The 16,625-nt window shown below is 34.8% G+C and overlaps 1 protein-coding gene across 9 annotated transcripts in view; it reads left to right on the top strand.

Moving 5' to 3' along the window:
* The window catches only part of NFIB (nuclear factor I/B), a 334,278-nt gene that overhangs the window by 276,578 nt on the left and 41,075 nt on the right, over positions 1 to 16,625 (top strand). For all 9 annotated transcript variants that reach the window (XM_011990845.1, XM_011990840.1, XM_011990847.1 and 6 more), the window contains one exon: positions 14,072 to 14,206. In XM_011990845.1, coding sequence (XP_011846235.1) covers positions 14,072 to 14,206 — 135 coding nt within the window. The remainder of the gene's footprint in view (positions 1 to 14,071; positions 14,207 to 16,625) is intronic.

The raw sequence follows: 16,625 nt of genomic DNA, 5'->3' as shown, positions 1-16,625 counted from the left end.
GGATGCTTCCACCCTGAAGAGGAATGCGTCTTCAACTATGCTGCTGTGATTGAAAAATCACAACATGAGCTTCTTCAAAATGGAAAGGAAAACAATAAATTGTTGGTGAAGGCGTTCATCAGAATTCCCCACATTGCCTCCTAATTGGCGAATGTTTGTTCCCCCTTCATATGTTCTAATCAAGAATAGCATTTTGGATGGGGTAAACTTGTATACATGTTAGCAGGGCTGGTACTGATTAATATGGAAAAGTCGTGCTCATATTTCTGTGCTCTGGAGGCTTAAAGATTTGAAAATACAGCATTTTGCAGAAAAACCACAATAGATAATTAGTTTGAAAAAAATAACAACTTTCTATTTAATGCTGGGTTTCTAGCTTGATGGAACACAGCTTAAAATAGGGAAGTGGGAAACCCGTGGGAGATAATATCATAGTGTGCCATACAAAGTTTCTCTGCATGAGAAAAGGTTTTATTTGAAATCTTTTTACATATTGAGTTCATGTTTAAGCTTATTATGACGTAGTTTGGAAAGCCAGTGTCATTTCAGTTATAAGACTTCCAATGTCATATACAATAAGCAATTGATTTTTCAGGTACAGATCACAAATTATTAGAATCATTAGTGAGACATAATTCAAGCTCCTGTTTCACAGCTAAGTAGTCCAAGGATCAGAGAGGCTGTCCTGTCCCAAGTAATGAATGGCAGAGCCTAGATCTTTGTTCAAGGGATTTTTTTTCTTTTTCTGTTATCCTAAGCCTGCCTAGGGAATCAGTATGTAAACTTACAAATGGCCTAGGAGATTTTAAACACTGCTTCACAAGTCTTGGTAGAGGGACACTTTTCTTGGGAAGCTTAAGGAAGACACTGTTAGACCTAACAGAACTAGAATGAGAAAATAGAGATGAATTTGTGAGTTTTCAGGGTTCTGAAAGAATTCTCAAAACAAAATTTTGAGATGGTAAAATTTTACACACACACACACACACACACACACACACACACAAATCAACTATTATTATTAGTGCCAGGATTAAAATTTTTTGTACTAAAATAAACTGAAGATATGAATGCTTTTGAAGAATAAATGTGGGGAAGAATTGGTTTGAAATGAATGCACAATTTTAAGAAGTCTTTTGGTCTGGAGAATATTGAAAGTAGAATTGTAAAGTGAACCTCAATGTACCATCACCCAGCTTCAACTGTTACTAACACTTTGCCAGTCTTATCGCATTTACTGTCTCCCGGTTGTTAAAAGTATTTTAAAGCAAATCCTGGATATCTGGCGTTTTGCTTGTAAATAGATCTAAGTGTTTTGAACAATGAACTTTTTTTTTTTTTTACATAATCACAGTACTATTATCAATTTAACAAATATAACATTAATTTCTTAATGTAATCTAACATATAATCCATGTTTAAATTCCCTAGAATATCTTAAAGGTTGTCTTGTTTGAATCAGGACTCAAATTTAGTCCATAGATTATGTTTGTATTTTCACCTTCTTTTTAGACTATACTGGTGACTCTCCTGCTTTTTCTATATCATTTATTTATTGAAGAAAGCATGTAAATTTAAAAACTGTCTTCAAAAAGCACATGTAAATGAAACAAGGAAAACAAGATTCTATTGCCATTTGTGGTTGTCATTTATTTATTGAGCCCTTTCTGTCAGGTGCATGGCTAAGTTTATATCTATTTTTCTTTTAAACCTGATAGAAACCCCATTTTACAGCTTACTAAACTGATCATTACAATGCTTAACAAACTTGACATAGATCATGCAGATCATAAGTAGCAGAGGTAGAATGGGAGCCCCTGTCTGTCTAGCTGAAGAAACCCATGCTCATTATTACTATATAATACTGTGTCCCAAATAAGTCATTGAGATACTATGTTTATGATTTTGCAAACTAATTATAAAACCTCTATTACAATATTTTTTAATGCATGAAACTTCAATACATTAAATGCACATAACTTCATAGGGGCTCATAGACTCCTCGGAGATTCATGCATGTAGTCCTTGCACTAAAATCAGGTTAAAAATCACTTTTCCATTTAATAAGATATTAATAAATAATCCTAAGTTCCAGAATGTCTGTAGTAGAAGTGTGTGATATATGGCCAGTTTAAAATGAGCTATATTTGTCAAAATATAAAAATTAAGTATATATTTATTATCAAATATATATTTTCTTTTAGTTCTGTTCTAGTCTTTTTGCCTTATGCCTAGCGCACTGTAATTGTGATTAGGAAACTCTAAATATTGGCGTGGTCTTAGACAAATCACTTAACTTCAGTAAATCTTGAGTCTTCCCATCTGTAAAATAGCAAAATTGTATACTAAGGTTTCTTTGTGTTCTAATATTTTAGATTTTGAATCTATTGGAGTCAAAGAATTTGAAGATCTTCAGTACTTGAGTCTTTTCAAAGCCGTCATTAACATGGATCTTTTGGAAAATTCAGAAAGTTTTCTGTTTCTTAAATTATTTTTTAAGTGTTCATTTTAAACACTCTCATTGAATAACAATAATTGGGCTACTTATGTGCTTGGAGGCCCATATATTTTGCTTTACACCTGAGGAATGCGCAGTTCTCACAAATGCATGTCCTGTCCTGCACCATTCTGGTGCAACAAATGATTGATAGAGATTGAATTATTATAACAGAACCTTGTTATGGAATCAGTGTCTCCTACTTTGAAAACAAATGACTCAGCCAGACGGCAACATTTATTTTCTCTAAATGACTAGGGATGTAGCAATGGGAGACCATTATCCTGTGACAATATTCGGTTTCATTGACATTATCTCACAAATGTAATTGGTCCATTACTAAATAGAGGTTTTGTTACTGATGAATTTCACATGATTTCTAAAACCATTAGGATAATAAATATGCCATCATAGTAATTTCATTGACAGAACGTTCTTTTTTTCTTCATTTACATTTGTTGGAGGAAAAAAAAATATAGATTTAGGTTGAACTTAAACACTACAATTTATACCAATTTTGACTACTTTTCCATTAAGAGAAACAGAATATTGTGCAAAGTAATCATATTTGCATTGAACTGCTGAACTGATGACCTTAAAATTTTTGTAATTCTTTTTCTACCACACTAAATCACATCAAATCATAATTGTTCTCAAGCAATTAGTTTACTACCTCAGTTTAATGATTTTATTTGAAGTAAGTTCCAGATCATTTATAGGACTTTCCTGTAAATCCACTAAAGTAACACATCAGTTAAATCAACCCTAACCATTACCAGCGTGGATAATAACAGCATTAGTAACAACAAAATCCTTGCGATGTCTTGTAGCATAAATGTTTTTAAATGCATGGCTTTTCCCCAAATGTTCTCCTCTGAAAACTCATCTGTAATCTTGTTAAATTAGAACTCTTCCAGTATCTTTCTGACTTTTACAGTTAAGGTTATGGTATTGATTTTATTTTATAGCCCATGGCTCTCAGATGCTTAACACTAATAAGCCTCCATAGCCAAGAGGTTTTCCCGAGAGGCATGGTGAATAGCAGCTATTTACCTATGCCAATGTTTAATAAGCGACTAAAATATGCTCCAAGTCCTGCATAATTGTTTGATGTTTTTTCTCTCTTTCAAATTAGGTTTACACACATTACTCAAGACACTTTATCATTGTCTGTCTGTTGAAATGAAATTGCTTAGTGGGCAAAAGCATTTTGAAGTGTTTTTAAAAAGTAATTTTCATTTATTCCATAGTCATTGTTTTAGCACTGTTCTTCATTATTCAAAGGATTTTTTTCAGTGTCTCTGGAAGGTGTTTGTGAGCTTCAAAGAGGTTTGAGCTTTAACTTTGCATTGGGTGTAGGTGTAGCCTCAAGACCTTTTTTATAGAGAAGTGATAAAATAGAGACTTGTAGGAACATGCTACTTAACTGTGCTTGGGTTAAAATATATGGCAAGAGACACTTAAACTATTAGAAAATATTTTACTTTACTGAGGAATACAATAATGTGCTCGTGTAATTAAGATTAAATAACTCAATAAAGTAAGAATTTCATTTATTTAACACGAAGACCACCATACTTTCTCGTTTGAAAAGGAACTGATTTCATAAATTTTTAAAAAATGGTTGAGAAATCTAATTGAAGATGACATCTTATCTCCTCTTAATGTAGCTTGCCATTTTTTCCAGTGTTATTTTAGAGTGTGATAAATGTAAATATATATATAAGGAGATACTTTCTTAACATGGCAGCTAATTATTTTTTGAATCATCTGGCATCATCATCAAACTACTGTAGTGGGATTACATCCATATGTCTTGTCATAACATTCAGAGCTTTTTGTTAACTTGGAGTGTGTGGGAAGGACTTGTTCACATTTGCCACACAATCATAAAATTTTACATCTAGAGGAGTCCTTAGACACAGATATTTAGATACTCTTTTTTTCTTCACTGTGTTTTCAAAAGACATTGTTTTGCCTGTAGCCAACTAAATTGCAAATGTTACATTTAAGCATTTCATTTTACAGTTTTGCAACATCCAGTACCTAAACTAATATGAAACTTTTCTTCTTGCAGTGTAATGTTGGACACATAACAGGATTCAATATTGTTAACCCAGCTTTGGAAAGTATTTATAATACTCTGTGGAGCTACAGGCAGCAGTTTTCCCAAAAATATGTGTTTTACAATTTTTACAGTAAAAGTAATAGTTACTTGTGGGGAATTTAAAAAAACAAACTGTCAAATATGAAGAAGAAAATAAAAATCACCTGTAATCCCATCACAAAAGGATAACTTCTGTTAATATTTGACTGTATATATGCTAGCCTGTTTTTCTGTGTTTTTTTTTCCACATTTCAGTGCGTTCTGTTTCTATGAACGTATTTTTGCAGTAAATTGAGCTTATATGATATATGCTATTTTGTAAGTTTTTTTGTCTTTATAATCTAATGGCATTTTACCATATCCTTCAATTTCCTTTTTTTTTTTTTTTTTTTGTGACAGAGTCTTGCCCTGTCACCCAGGCTGGAGTACAGTGGCACGATCCTGGCTCACTGCAACCTCCACCTCCCTGGTTCAAGCAACTCTTCCTGTCCTAACCTCCCCAGTAGCTGGTATTACAGGTGCACGCCACCATGGCTGGCTAATTTTTGTATTTTTAGTAGAGACAGGGATTCGCCATGTTGGCCAGGCTGGTCTCGAACTCCTGACCTCAGGTGACTTGATCCACCTGCCTGGGCCTTATCGTGCTGGGATTACAGGCATGAGCCACTTCTTCCAGTCTTCCACTTTGTAATGAGTATATAATAAGCCATACTTTGGCTATAGCATAAAATTTTAAATATCTACTTTGCTCATGAATATTTAGATAGTTTTGAAGTTTTTATATTATAAAGAGAGATACAGTGGAACATCATTGCATGTAACTCTGTGCCTAATCTGATTAGGTGATTCTTGTCTAGTTCTTTTCACTGACCCCAGTCCTTAGCATACTGCCTGGCATGAAGTCACCAAATAGAAGTTCAATGAAATTTTGCTACAGGAATAAATACATTCCTACTGTAGAATTACTAAGTTAAATCTTATGTCAATGTCTAAGGCTGTTGGTAAATATTGGCTTAGATCTTATCAATTTACATTCCTTAGAGCAGTGCCTGAGTGGCTTAACTCCGTTGTTATAAGCTGTAATAATTTCAATGTAGCACATGGCTCTATAAACAATTTTGAAGCATGTCCTCTGATAGAAATTTATAGAACATTCTTTATGTCCCTGTGACTTTACCCATGCACCTCTTTTTTATCATTTATATGTCATTTAAACCATCAAGGAACACACCATATATCTTCTCCCTATGAGCCAGGATAGCTCCATTTGTGAAGAAAATGGAGAAATTGAGAGGGTATTGTACAAAGGATTGTACAAAGCTTTCAAGTAAAGGCAGAGCTTACTTGGTCTGTCTCTCCTTTCTTCCTCCTCCAGGACACACTCCGTCACCCATCATCAGTCCTTTACTTTTTAGGTAAAACCTGTTAAGTAAGGATTGCTGTCATTCTCTACACGGAGATCCTTAGAAATAAATACATCAAAGCTTTAGGCTGGGATCTTAAGTATCTGGCAGGCTAGATGCTGCCCCAATCTGGCCTTAATAGTTGTCTTATTCTACATGACACTCATACAGTTATAAATAACCTGGACACTTTCCTCTCCTCAACACTGTTTATCCCAAGGCAAAAACAGAGGCTGAGAAATTGTGATCTTTTTAGCTTTCAGTTGGCAATCATCTTCTCTGCCTTCTCCTTGTCCTCTGGGAACAGAGCCCAAACTCTTTCCTTGTCTCAGGACTGACTCTGGATTTGTGGCCTGAAGTAAAAATGTCAGATTTCAGCTACAAAACTCATCCCACAGACTTGATTTGGTAGCCTCTCATTTACTACCTTATTTATTTTAAATAACATTATTATTTTATGCAGATGGTTCATTTCTTTTTCATGTTGTCTTCCAGCTTCCACCCAACATTTTAATGGAAAGCAGAAATATCCCAGTTAAGCTAAAGCTAATTTTTCGCTTTCAGTGCTGTATTGCTTGACAGAGTTTCCGTGGAGTGATGGATGTGTTGACCACTTTTGCCTTCACCCAACAATGAATTTGGTCTCTGAAAAGGTTTTCAATATTCCGAGTTTTTGTATATCTATAAAACTATTTTTTAAAAAATCTGTGGTAGTCGAATACTTTCAAAAGTCCAAAAATTGAAGAACTTTGAAAATTATGAGGGTGTATCAACTTGATAAAACTTGTCAATATAATGTAATCTTGTCAAATCCCAGCCATTGGACTGTCTCTAAGCTAAGTGTCTTTATGTATGCTCTTTCAAACTCCTCTGGTCAGTATCATACCAAAGGGTCAAAGTTAACAGAAGTTTTGTAACTGTTTTCAATACACTCTGAGTTTTCTTTTGCCAAAAAAAAAAAAAAAAAAAGACGACGACGACGAAGAAAAAAAGGAAGAAAGGAAAAAAGAAGACCGTGTGCAATGAATCAAGCCAATAATCTCAACACTTTCAAAGGCCAAAGCAGGAGATCTCGTGAGATTAGGAGACTAGACCAGCCTGGGCAGTATAGCCAGACCTTGTCCCTACTAAAAATTTAAAAATTAGCTGGGTGTGATTGTGTGCCCATAGTCCTAGCTACTCGGGAGGCTGAGAAGGGAGGATCGCTTGAAACCAGGAGTTTGAGGCTGCAGTGAGCCATGATTGTGCCACTGCAGCCTGGGCAACAGAGTGAGACCTTGTCTCTAAAATAATTAAATAGATAAATGAAATTTGCAAAATAATAAAAGATAGAAAGGAAAAAGAGGAATCCTGTAAATTGTTCAGCAACTTGATAATGTGAAAAATGAAGATATTTAGATATTTTTAACAATGATTATAGCTTTATAAGCACTTAGCAATAAGACAAACCTTAACATTAAATACCGGAGAATAAAAGTAGCCAGCAAATGGTGACTTGTATCTATAGGGTTCATTTAGACTTGTTTACAAGTTACAAGTATGACATGCAAATAAGGAAGACAACTTAGGAATATGTAAAAGAATTGGACTTTTAAAACATTTTGAAGCAATTTGCTTCTTTGTTAACCAGATAGAAATAGGACTATTCTATCCTAGAAACAGGCCTAAATCCTAGGCCTGGCACAGTTAATACATTTTAATTTAGTGATATGGTATGCTGAAAATAATAGCTTCCAGAAATTCAAGAATTCTTGTGTGTTCTTACATAATTAATTTGAAATTGTTAAAAATTGTGTTACTATAGGGAAGAAAAGAAATTTTTCAAAAAAGAAAATTATATGTTTTCTATGTAGGCTTTAGAAGTCTGATTTGTAACCTTAATCTACTCGAGCATATTGGAAAAGCTAACATATTGCTCTACTATATGTGAAAAAGGAGCAGGTGTCCCAGACAGGCAGGTGTTAAGGTGGCTGTTTGAGCTTGCCCTAGATCACTAGTTGACTTCAGTGAAGTTCTACTAACAGGTGGCTAACTGATTGGAGTGCCATGTGACATTTATCCCGGGAGCGACTTGGATGACAGGCTGCTACAGACTGAGGAAGGGGTCTTTGCTTTGATGAAGAAATTGCCAAAACTCATGTCTCATTAGTGTTTCCTAAGGTTCTTTGGAAGTGAACAACAGTTTAATTAAGGGCTGACGTAAACACGTTTCTGCACACTTTCCCTGCAGCATTTTATCACATTAGAATTGATCAAAATTGTTGCCTTGGGCTGACTTGAACAGATATACATCTGGAGCGCCATTTGTGCAAGCTGCCGATGAGTCGAGTACATACGCTGTGTTTCACAGTGACTCTCTTCCTTTGTAGATGAAATTACCTCGTTGGGAGATGAGTTGATCTAACTCTTTATTTGCTTAAGCCCTTATCTCTTTGAAGTGATGCTGTGAAATAAATGACACATCAAGGCCCAGGAGGTATATATGCTACAGTGCCAAAAATATGTATAGTATGGTCAGGAAAAATCATGTGATAATCTGATTTTGCAAAATACTTATTTAAAGGGATGCTTAAGAATAAATGAACCAACTTTATCAGTAGCCTACTTGAACTTTTTTCTTACATGGTGATTTTTTATTACATATTCAACTACACGATGAGTTTCTACAGTCATAGCTAATTTTCCAGTTATAAATGTAAACGTGGGTGTACACATTGAAGAATAACACCATCAATGTGAGTGTTTTTTAAAAAATTATTCTCTCTAATCTGTCATTAAGAATAATTATTTCTGCAATCCAATATTATTATGATTGCAATTATTTAATGTATTTTTGTCTTTAATTTCTGCCCTCTCTACTAAAGCATCACCAAGACAGGAACCAAGTGCTTTTGTTTAGCATCTTGATGCTTAGCCATAGTTCCTCACACTTATTAGAATCTCAGTGATTGATTTTCTTTTCTCTTTGCTTTATAGTCAACTACTTCTCATCTGGTGATATTTATTCATGGAACATGAATTTTAAGATATGCTGGCTATGGTTATTTTTCTCATCCTGCACTACTAGTCATCACTTCATAATACAGTTTCTTTCACATGCAAGAGATTCTAAAATAAGCTGCCTAGACACAGTGCCTGCTTTACCTCTTCTTTCTTTCATTTCTACTTTTTTTTTCATTCTCTTCCCAAGTAGCATATTCTTCCAGCCTCTACATCTTTTTGTGTTTTTAATAAAAGCATGTTCCTTAGGAGGTAAGCCATTAGTCAACTTCTTTAAAAAAGTATATTCAGTGGATACAAGTAAATAACAATGAAAAATCCATCAAGTAATATAAGATACAAACAAAAGATCATTAATGAAATCTAGAACTCAGGGTTTTCCAAGAGAGATTACTTAAGGAGAAAATAAGTTTGTTCAGTGGATAAAACATTGTTCTATGGGTGGAATAAGGAGAGTGGAAATGCCTCATTTTCTAGTTCAAGGGAATGTCACAGACCAGGGATGGCACAGAGTTAAAAACATATTTCTTCTGCTCCTAAAGGAAGCCATAAGAAAATTAGCTTCACTAAAGTTTGAATAAAATGGAATAACAAAGAAAAAGAGCTATTTAAAAATGTGATATACTGTGGTAGATCTTGCAATGAGAAAGATACTGTTTGAAGGATACGATGCCAGCTGCTGGTTTTTATAAAATGCCATGGTGAGGAAGGCCTGGTGGAGACTAGGAAGAAAATTTTTGGTCTAACCAGGTACAAGTGAAAAGGGCGGTGAGAACAGAAAAAGAAATCAATTTTTTGGAAAGCTTTTTCTTCTAAAATCAATTGATTTATAAATTATTACTTTCTAAATCAAATTTAAATTGTTTTGTCTGATTTCAAGCCATCACTGGCCTCTAATTCTTCCTCATCAGCTACCAGCAACTCCTGCCTCCCTTCCACCAATAGAAACATCAGCTAATCCTCTGCCTATCATCTTGCATCTCTTTTCAGTTTCTTTATTTTATGTATTATTCAACTTATGCATTATTGTGTATGCATTATTATTCAAGTTATATAGTTATGCATTACTCAACTTTATTATTATTCAACTTAATCTTTTTATGTATTATTCTTCCTGCTTGAGGGACAGTAGATTGTGAAAAGCGTGGCATTTGTTTTTCTTCACAGAAAGGTCACTTTAAGGTATCTCTTCTATATATTCATTCGTCAAACTTTTTTTATGGCATATGAGCACATTAAACATAGAAACAATATCATTGTTCACCTTGGCATGAGTCTTTTAGACTGTGGACATTCAAAATAAAATTAAAATTAAAATAATACCAGTTTGGTTCATGATTAAAATGTACTAGCTAGAAACTGTATCGTTACATTTTCCCCAGATAATTGATCTTTTATATCCCCTTCTAGTCTAGAGAGGATTTTTCTTTGTTTTTTGTTTGTTTGTTTGTTTTTTTTTTTTTGAGAGGGGATTCACTTTTGTATCCTCCTAAGCTCTTAGCATAGTGCCTTCTGCGTGCTGTATAACAGTATATTTTTATTAATGGGCCAAGAATTAATTTCATTTAATCAGAAAACAAAGGCAATTAAACCTATATTCTGCTACTACCGTTCTTCACCTGTTTCTAAAGCAAATCCTTTCAGTTTGGTCAGTAAACCTTCCCATTCTTGTATTTACTATTATAAGTTACTTTTGTTGTTTAAGGAAAGAGTTTGTGGTTCCTTTTACAGCTTGAACAGCAAATTTTATTCTGTTTCTTCTGTGTTGGTCTGTATAATCAATCCTCTGTGAAGGTACCACTATTATTAGGTGTATACCCAAAAAAGAATTGAAAAAATAAGTGGACCCATAATAATTACTCAGTAAAAACAAGTTTGTCATTTTGGCTAAGAAGATACAAATGTTTTGCTTCTTAAAATTTATATAATTTACATTAAAAATTACATAATCATCTTCAACTTCTATATAAACACCCTTGATTTATGTGCCCTTTACAAAAGGAGACCCATGAATTTGACTGAGTTTAATGAAAAGTCTGATATAGTTACAGTAGTTTCAATTGCATTAATTGATCCTCTTCTCCAGAAACGACATACCTAGAGTGACACTGTTCTGTTTCTCAAGGTGTGGTCACATTAATTTTTTTTTTTTTTTTTGACAGAAGTTTGCTCTTGTCGCCCAGGCTGGAGTGCAATGACACTATCTTGACAGGCAACACCTGCCTCCAAGGTTCAAACAATTCTCCTACCTCAGCCTCTTGAGTAGCTGGGATTACAGGTGCCCACCACCACACCCAGCTAATTTTTGTATTTTTAGTAGAAACGGAGTTTCACCATGTTGGCCAGGCTGGTCTCGAACTCCTGACCTCAGGCGATCCACCCACCTCGGCCTCCCAAAGTGTTGGGATTACAGGCGTGAGCCACTGCACCTGGCCTAAATTATTTTAAAATGATGTATAGTTATGCTTTATTATTTATTCTATGGAACTTTTAGAAACTGATTTACCAGTTACATTTTACTTGAAATTTATATTAGACACGGGTAAAGCAGAAGAGTGTCCATAAAAAGTTCCCAGTTTCTTTTTCTAACTGTCAATTTTAAATTAAAAGTTTGGAATGGAAAGTTATTGCATAATCTGTAACAAAAAAGACAAAATAGAGGTTCTTTCCACTTCTAATACTGTATGTCTATGATTTTACATCCATTAGTTAAAAGTCTATATTTGTAGTATTACCTTTTGAAATCACATAGCTCTTAAGCAAAATTAAGTATTATTTTTGGCATCTTGAAGATAGCTGAAATGAACTTCCTTTGTCTATTTTTTAAGCCGTGGTTTAAAATTTTTTTCTTTTTTTATAGTGGCCTTAATTTCTGTGGTTTTATGAACAATTTATTTCTGTTTTTTTTTTCGAAAAAGAAATACTGAAATGGTTCTCTGACTCATCAAAGTTCTGATAGATTCACGACAGCCAGTTAGTCACAAATTGTAGCTCACAGCTACAAATACGCCTGGCATTTTTTGTAGACTGTGATGTCTACTGCCTTTACAGTGGTATATTCATCCTTTAAATGCCACCATACTGAAAAATGCATATTTAATTTTATGAATGCCTTTACCAGAATTTTTCAAATGGTAAAATGTAGTGATAATTAGTTTCTTATATTAATAGTACCATAAGGTCTTTTTCTTATTTCAGAAAAACTCAAAAGTGCAAATTGTGTACATTTTGATGTGTAATACAGTTTTTTTTCCTTTTAATAAAGATTTATTTTCTTTTAGAGATACATGCTGAAATACTTAGAAGCAATATTGTATGATATCTGGGATTTGCTTCAAAGTACCACAGGGAAAGAAAGTGTAGATAGGGATAAAGATGAAATAAGATTTGTTATGAGTTGATCATTGCCGAAGTTGGGTTATTGGTACATGAGGATTCATTACAATTCTGTCTACTTGTGAATACAGTTAACATTTTTCATAATAAAATACAAATTTATAACATTTTACTATAAGTTGATAAACTTCCATTAAAGTCAACATAACTCAAGATGTTAAAAGCAAGGCACATCTCTAAACTCCGTATTTATTCCAACAAACTGCATGGTATAGTCTCTTAGTCAACTAAGATGGTAACAGTCTACATCACTTAATAATTTAATTGGGTGAATCCTGTTAAAATATTTATTGCATTAGCTCTATCATGATTCTTATTTCAAGCTCTCATGATCTATCTTTTGGCAGTATTAAATATTTATGAAAAGAATGAATGAAGGAAGCCTGAAATCTCTGAATTATTTTCCTATCACAGCACCTTTTGCAATTCCTTCTTACTTGTCCATATCACCTCACTAGATTTTAAGCTTTAAAGGAGCCAAAAGTGAGTCCAGTTCACCACTGTGTCCCAGGCTAGTACAGTGTGTGGCATAAATTCGGTCTTGAACAAATATTTATGGAATGAATGTATTGATGAATCTGTCTTCTAAAGTGGTCTTCATGATTTCTGTCTCTGTTTTGGCCAGTCCACCCTCCATGTGGTTTCTGGGGGGATTGCTCTAAGCTGTCATTGTGATCATGTTTCACCCATCTATGGTGTTTCTCCCATGAGGGTAAGCATTCAGATGTTTGTACAGGAAGCTGGAGACCCAACAGCCTGTGGGACCTGCCAGAGGCTTGCTCCTCTTCTTCATCTTTCACCACTCCACACACTGTTTACTTGTGTATTTTATGCCATCTTTTTTTTCTGAGCATTTCCTCTCTGAGAATGTCATCCCCATTCACATTTTGAAAATGATGCCAATGGGAAATACCTTCCTCATCCTCGGGAGACTGAGACGATCTCTGTCCTGTACATCGCAGCTGGGGATGTAACAGCAAATGCTCTCAACACACATTGTACCTCTCAACTGTTCATAACCGTTTTCTTCTCATCATTTTCCTCCTCACCAACAGTGAGCATCCCTAGAGCAGGAATTACTTTTAATTTCTTTAACATCTTCATTTTCGTGGGCCAATAGAGAAACCCAGTAAACGTTTGCAGAAAGAGCAAATTAAGGAATGTATTTTTTTGCTAACCAATTGAATGAGTTTCCCATAAAAGCTGTGAAATCAGTAATATTGTGACCAACATACCTGAAGGTTGTTTTTCACATTTGCACCAGTTGCCCTCTGTTTTCACAGTGTAGTCGCCAGATCAAAAGACAATCTTCTGAATCGTATAAATTTAAGAATGAAATGCTGAGGTAAAGAAGGCCTTTGTGTGAAACAAGCGGCTAAAGGAAACAAGACTTTGGGGGTTTTTTTTTTAGAAGTTTAAGATTTATTTAGTAATGGGAATAAGTCTGATGATAATTTTAATGAAAGCTTCTGCTAGCTTCCATGGAGACTGAACGAGTGTTTCAGAGCTCCAATATAGCTGGATCGTTGACATTCAGAATATATTTTGTAAAAGAGCCAAAGTATGAGAATACTAAAATGTTGGAAGATGAGATCTCTCATTATGTTGACATGAACCTTAGAGCTTAAGAAGGTCATAGAGCTTTGGGTTTTTCTCTGTTTCTCGCAGATATGTCTTCTCCAACTACTATGAAGAAGCCTGAAAAGCCATTGTTCAGCTCTGCATCTCCACAGGATTCTTCCCCAAGACTGAGCACTTTCCCCCAGCACCACCATCCCGGAATACCTGGAGTTGCACACAGTGGTGAGGAGTTTCAAGCATAGAGGAGAAGCCTCCTTCTTGTCTGTAGGGCCCAAACCCTTAGGGATGGAGCAAAAGTTTATAAATATAGCTATGGCAACCATATTTTCTCAACCCAAATGGGGAGGGGCACAATCCGATCAAATATTTTTTCTTCTCGATTTATGAGAAAAGATTTTCTCCGGGTGCAGTGGCTCACACCTGTAATCCCAGCACTTTGGGAGGCCAAGGTGGGCGGATCACGAGGTCAGGAGTTCAAGACCAGCCTGACCAATATGGTGAAACCCTGTCTCTACTAAAAATACAAAAATTAGCCTGGCATGGTGATGTGTGCCTGTAATCCCAGCTACTCAGGAAGCTGAGGCAGAAGAATCACTTGAGCCCAGGAGGCAAAGGTTGCAGTGAGCTGAGATCACACCACTGCACTCCAGCCTGTGTGACAGAGCGAGACTCCATCTCAAAAAAAATTAAATAAATAAATAAGATTTTCAAAGTCTTACAAGTAAATAATATTTATAACATGTATTTTAAAATTGCCTTTATCAAAAAGATTGTTATCAGAAGAATATGGAAAATATGTGTACATAGCTGTCTTTATTATAGCTTCAGGATTGGTCCTGATATTTTACTAAGGAAAAGATGGAATTTCAGGTATGTTGCTGAGTTTAGAGTATTTCTAAAGGCATTAAGATACAAGGCACTATTTCTGTAGATGTTATTTTCTACATATATATCGATATTTATCTATTTGAGAGTAATCAGAGAATAAAAGGTACTTTTCTTTGACAATTGTTTCATATGCCCAAATCCTTTGGGCTAGTACACTTGATATTGTGTCTAATATCTTAATTTAAGTAGGAAAATGAATCTAATATTTGACATTTGTACTTTAACCAACAGTTAATATCAAATCTTTCAAAAATTAAAAATGAGATACTGCTAATAATTAACACTGTATACTTTTTACCTATTGCTCTTAATTCCTAGAGAGGAGTAGACTGCATTTTATGTAGGAAAAGTTATATATATATATTCATATATATGTTAATAGTGAAACTGTTATTGGTTAAAATTTATAGTTAGGCACTTCCTCATCCTTCTAACTAATCAAATCTGGTTTTTAAATCTTTATGCAAACAATGTAACATCTTTTAAAGTCCTTATTAGCTTTGGTTTGTAAGTATATGTTGATATTTATTGGTGCTATACTTAAAAAATACATGGCCTTTATTGCTATCATTAAAATATTATGAAATTGAGAGAGGACTATACAACTTAAATGTGGTATAAGAACTTTTGCATTTATTACCTATACCATTGAGATAGGTAAAAAAAATCAATAACTGTTTCATAGGTTTGTAATGTTGAATATTTGGACAAAATTAACTGAGAAGTCAAATTACCCATTATTTATGACACCTGATAAAAATATTCTTATTTCTAACATGTGAAAAAAGTAGACAGTATATTTTTATATAATGAAACAGGAGAGACCTAGATGAGCCCTCCGTCTTGGTCCTTCACCCGGTATTTGTTTTGTATCTGTATATTAGGACCTGTGGTAGGCATCTTGTTCACAAAAGATCTTTTCTGCCCTTAAAGAGTTCAGGATATAGTGGGGAGAGAATGGGGCCATGTCATTGGCTGGGCATCTAATCTGAACATGACTGGATAACCTGAAGAAGGATTAGATAACCTGAAGAAGTGTGATGGCAAGGTTCACCACAAGAAGGAACAATAAACTAGGAAGAAGAGGGGCAACCTGGGAGGCAGAGGGACATACTAGGAGGAAGAGGGGCAACATGGGAGGCATAGGGGCAAACTAGGAGGAAGAGGGGCAAGCTGGGAGGCAGAGAGGCTAACTAGGAGGAAAAGGGGCAAACTGGGAGGCAGAGGCAACAGCATCTATCAGTGCATTAGAGGTCATTGCAGCAGGGAACTGCCATATAGCCAAGGATCCACAAATCTCTTCTTCTGGCCAGAGATGAGGCCAAAGAAGTGATCCAGGACTCGGTCGCAGAGCACATGAGGTTGTGTGTACTGAAAAAGCTGTTGGGATTTTATTCTGGAAGCAGTAGGAAGCCATTGAAATATTTTTAGCAGAGAAGTTACATGATTGTAATGGTATTTTTAAAAAGTCATTCACATAGCACCATAAAGAATGCATTGGAAGGAGCAAGACTGAAGGAAAGAAGACAATTAATAAGGCTTTGTAATAATGTATGCAAAGAATACACATATGTGTGTATGTATTTATTCTTTCATAATAAAGGAAAACTTTTTTTTGTCTTGTATTTTGCTTTTCTTATTTTTTTTCTTTTTCTATTTTTTTTTTTTTTTTTTTGAGCCAGGGTCTTACTCTGTCGCCCAGGTTGGAGTGCAGTGGCGTGATCGTGGCTCACTGCAACCTCTGCCTCCCAGG

This window comes from Mandrillus leucophaeus, unplaced genomic scaffold (assembly GCF_000951045.1).
Source record: "Mandrillus leucophaeus isolate KB7577 unplaced genomic scaffold, Mleu.le_1.0 Scaffold384, whole genome shotgun sequence".
Lineage (NCBI taxonomy): Eukaryota > Metazoa > Chordata > Mammalia > Primates > Cercopithecidae > Mandrillus > Mandrillus leucophaeus.
Note: the sequence above shows the minus strand (reverse complement) of the source record. Positions and strands in the feature narration are given on the sequence as shown.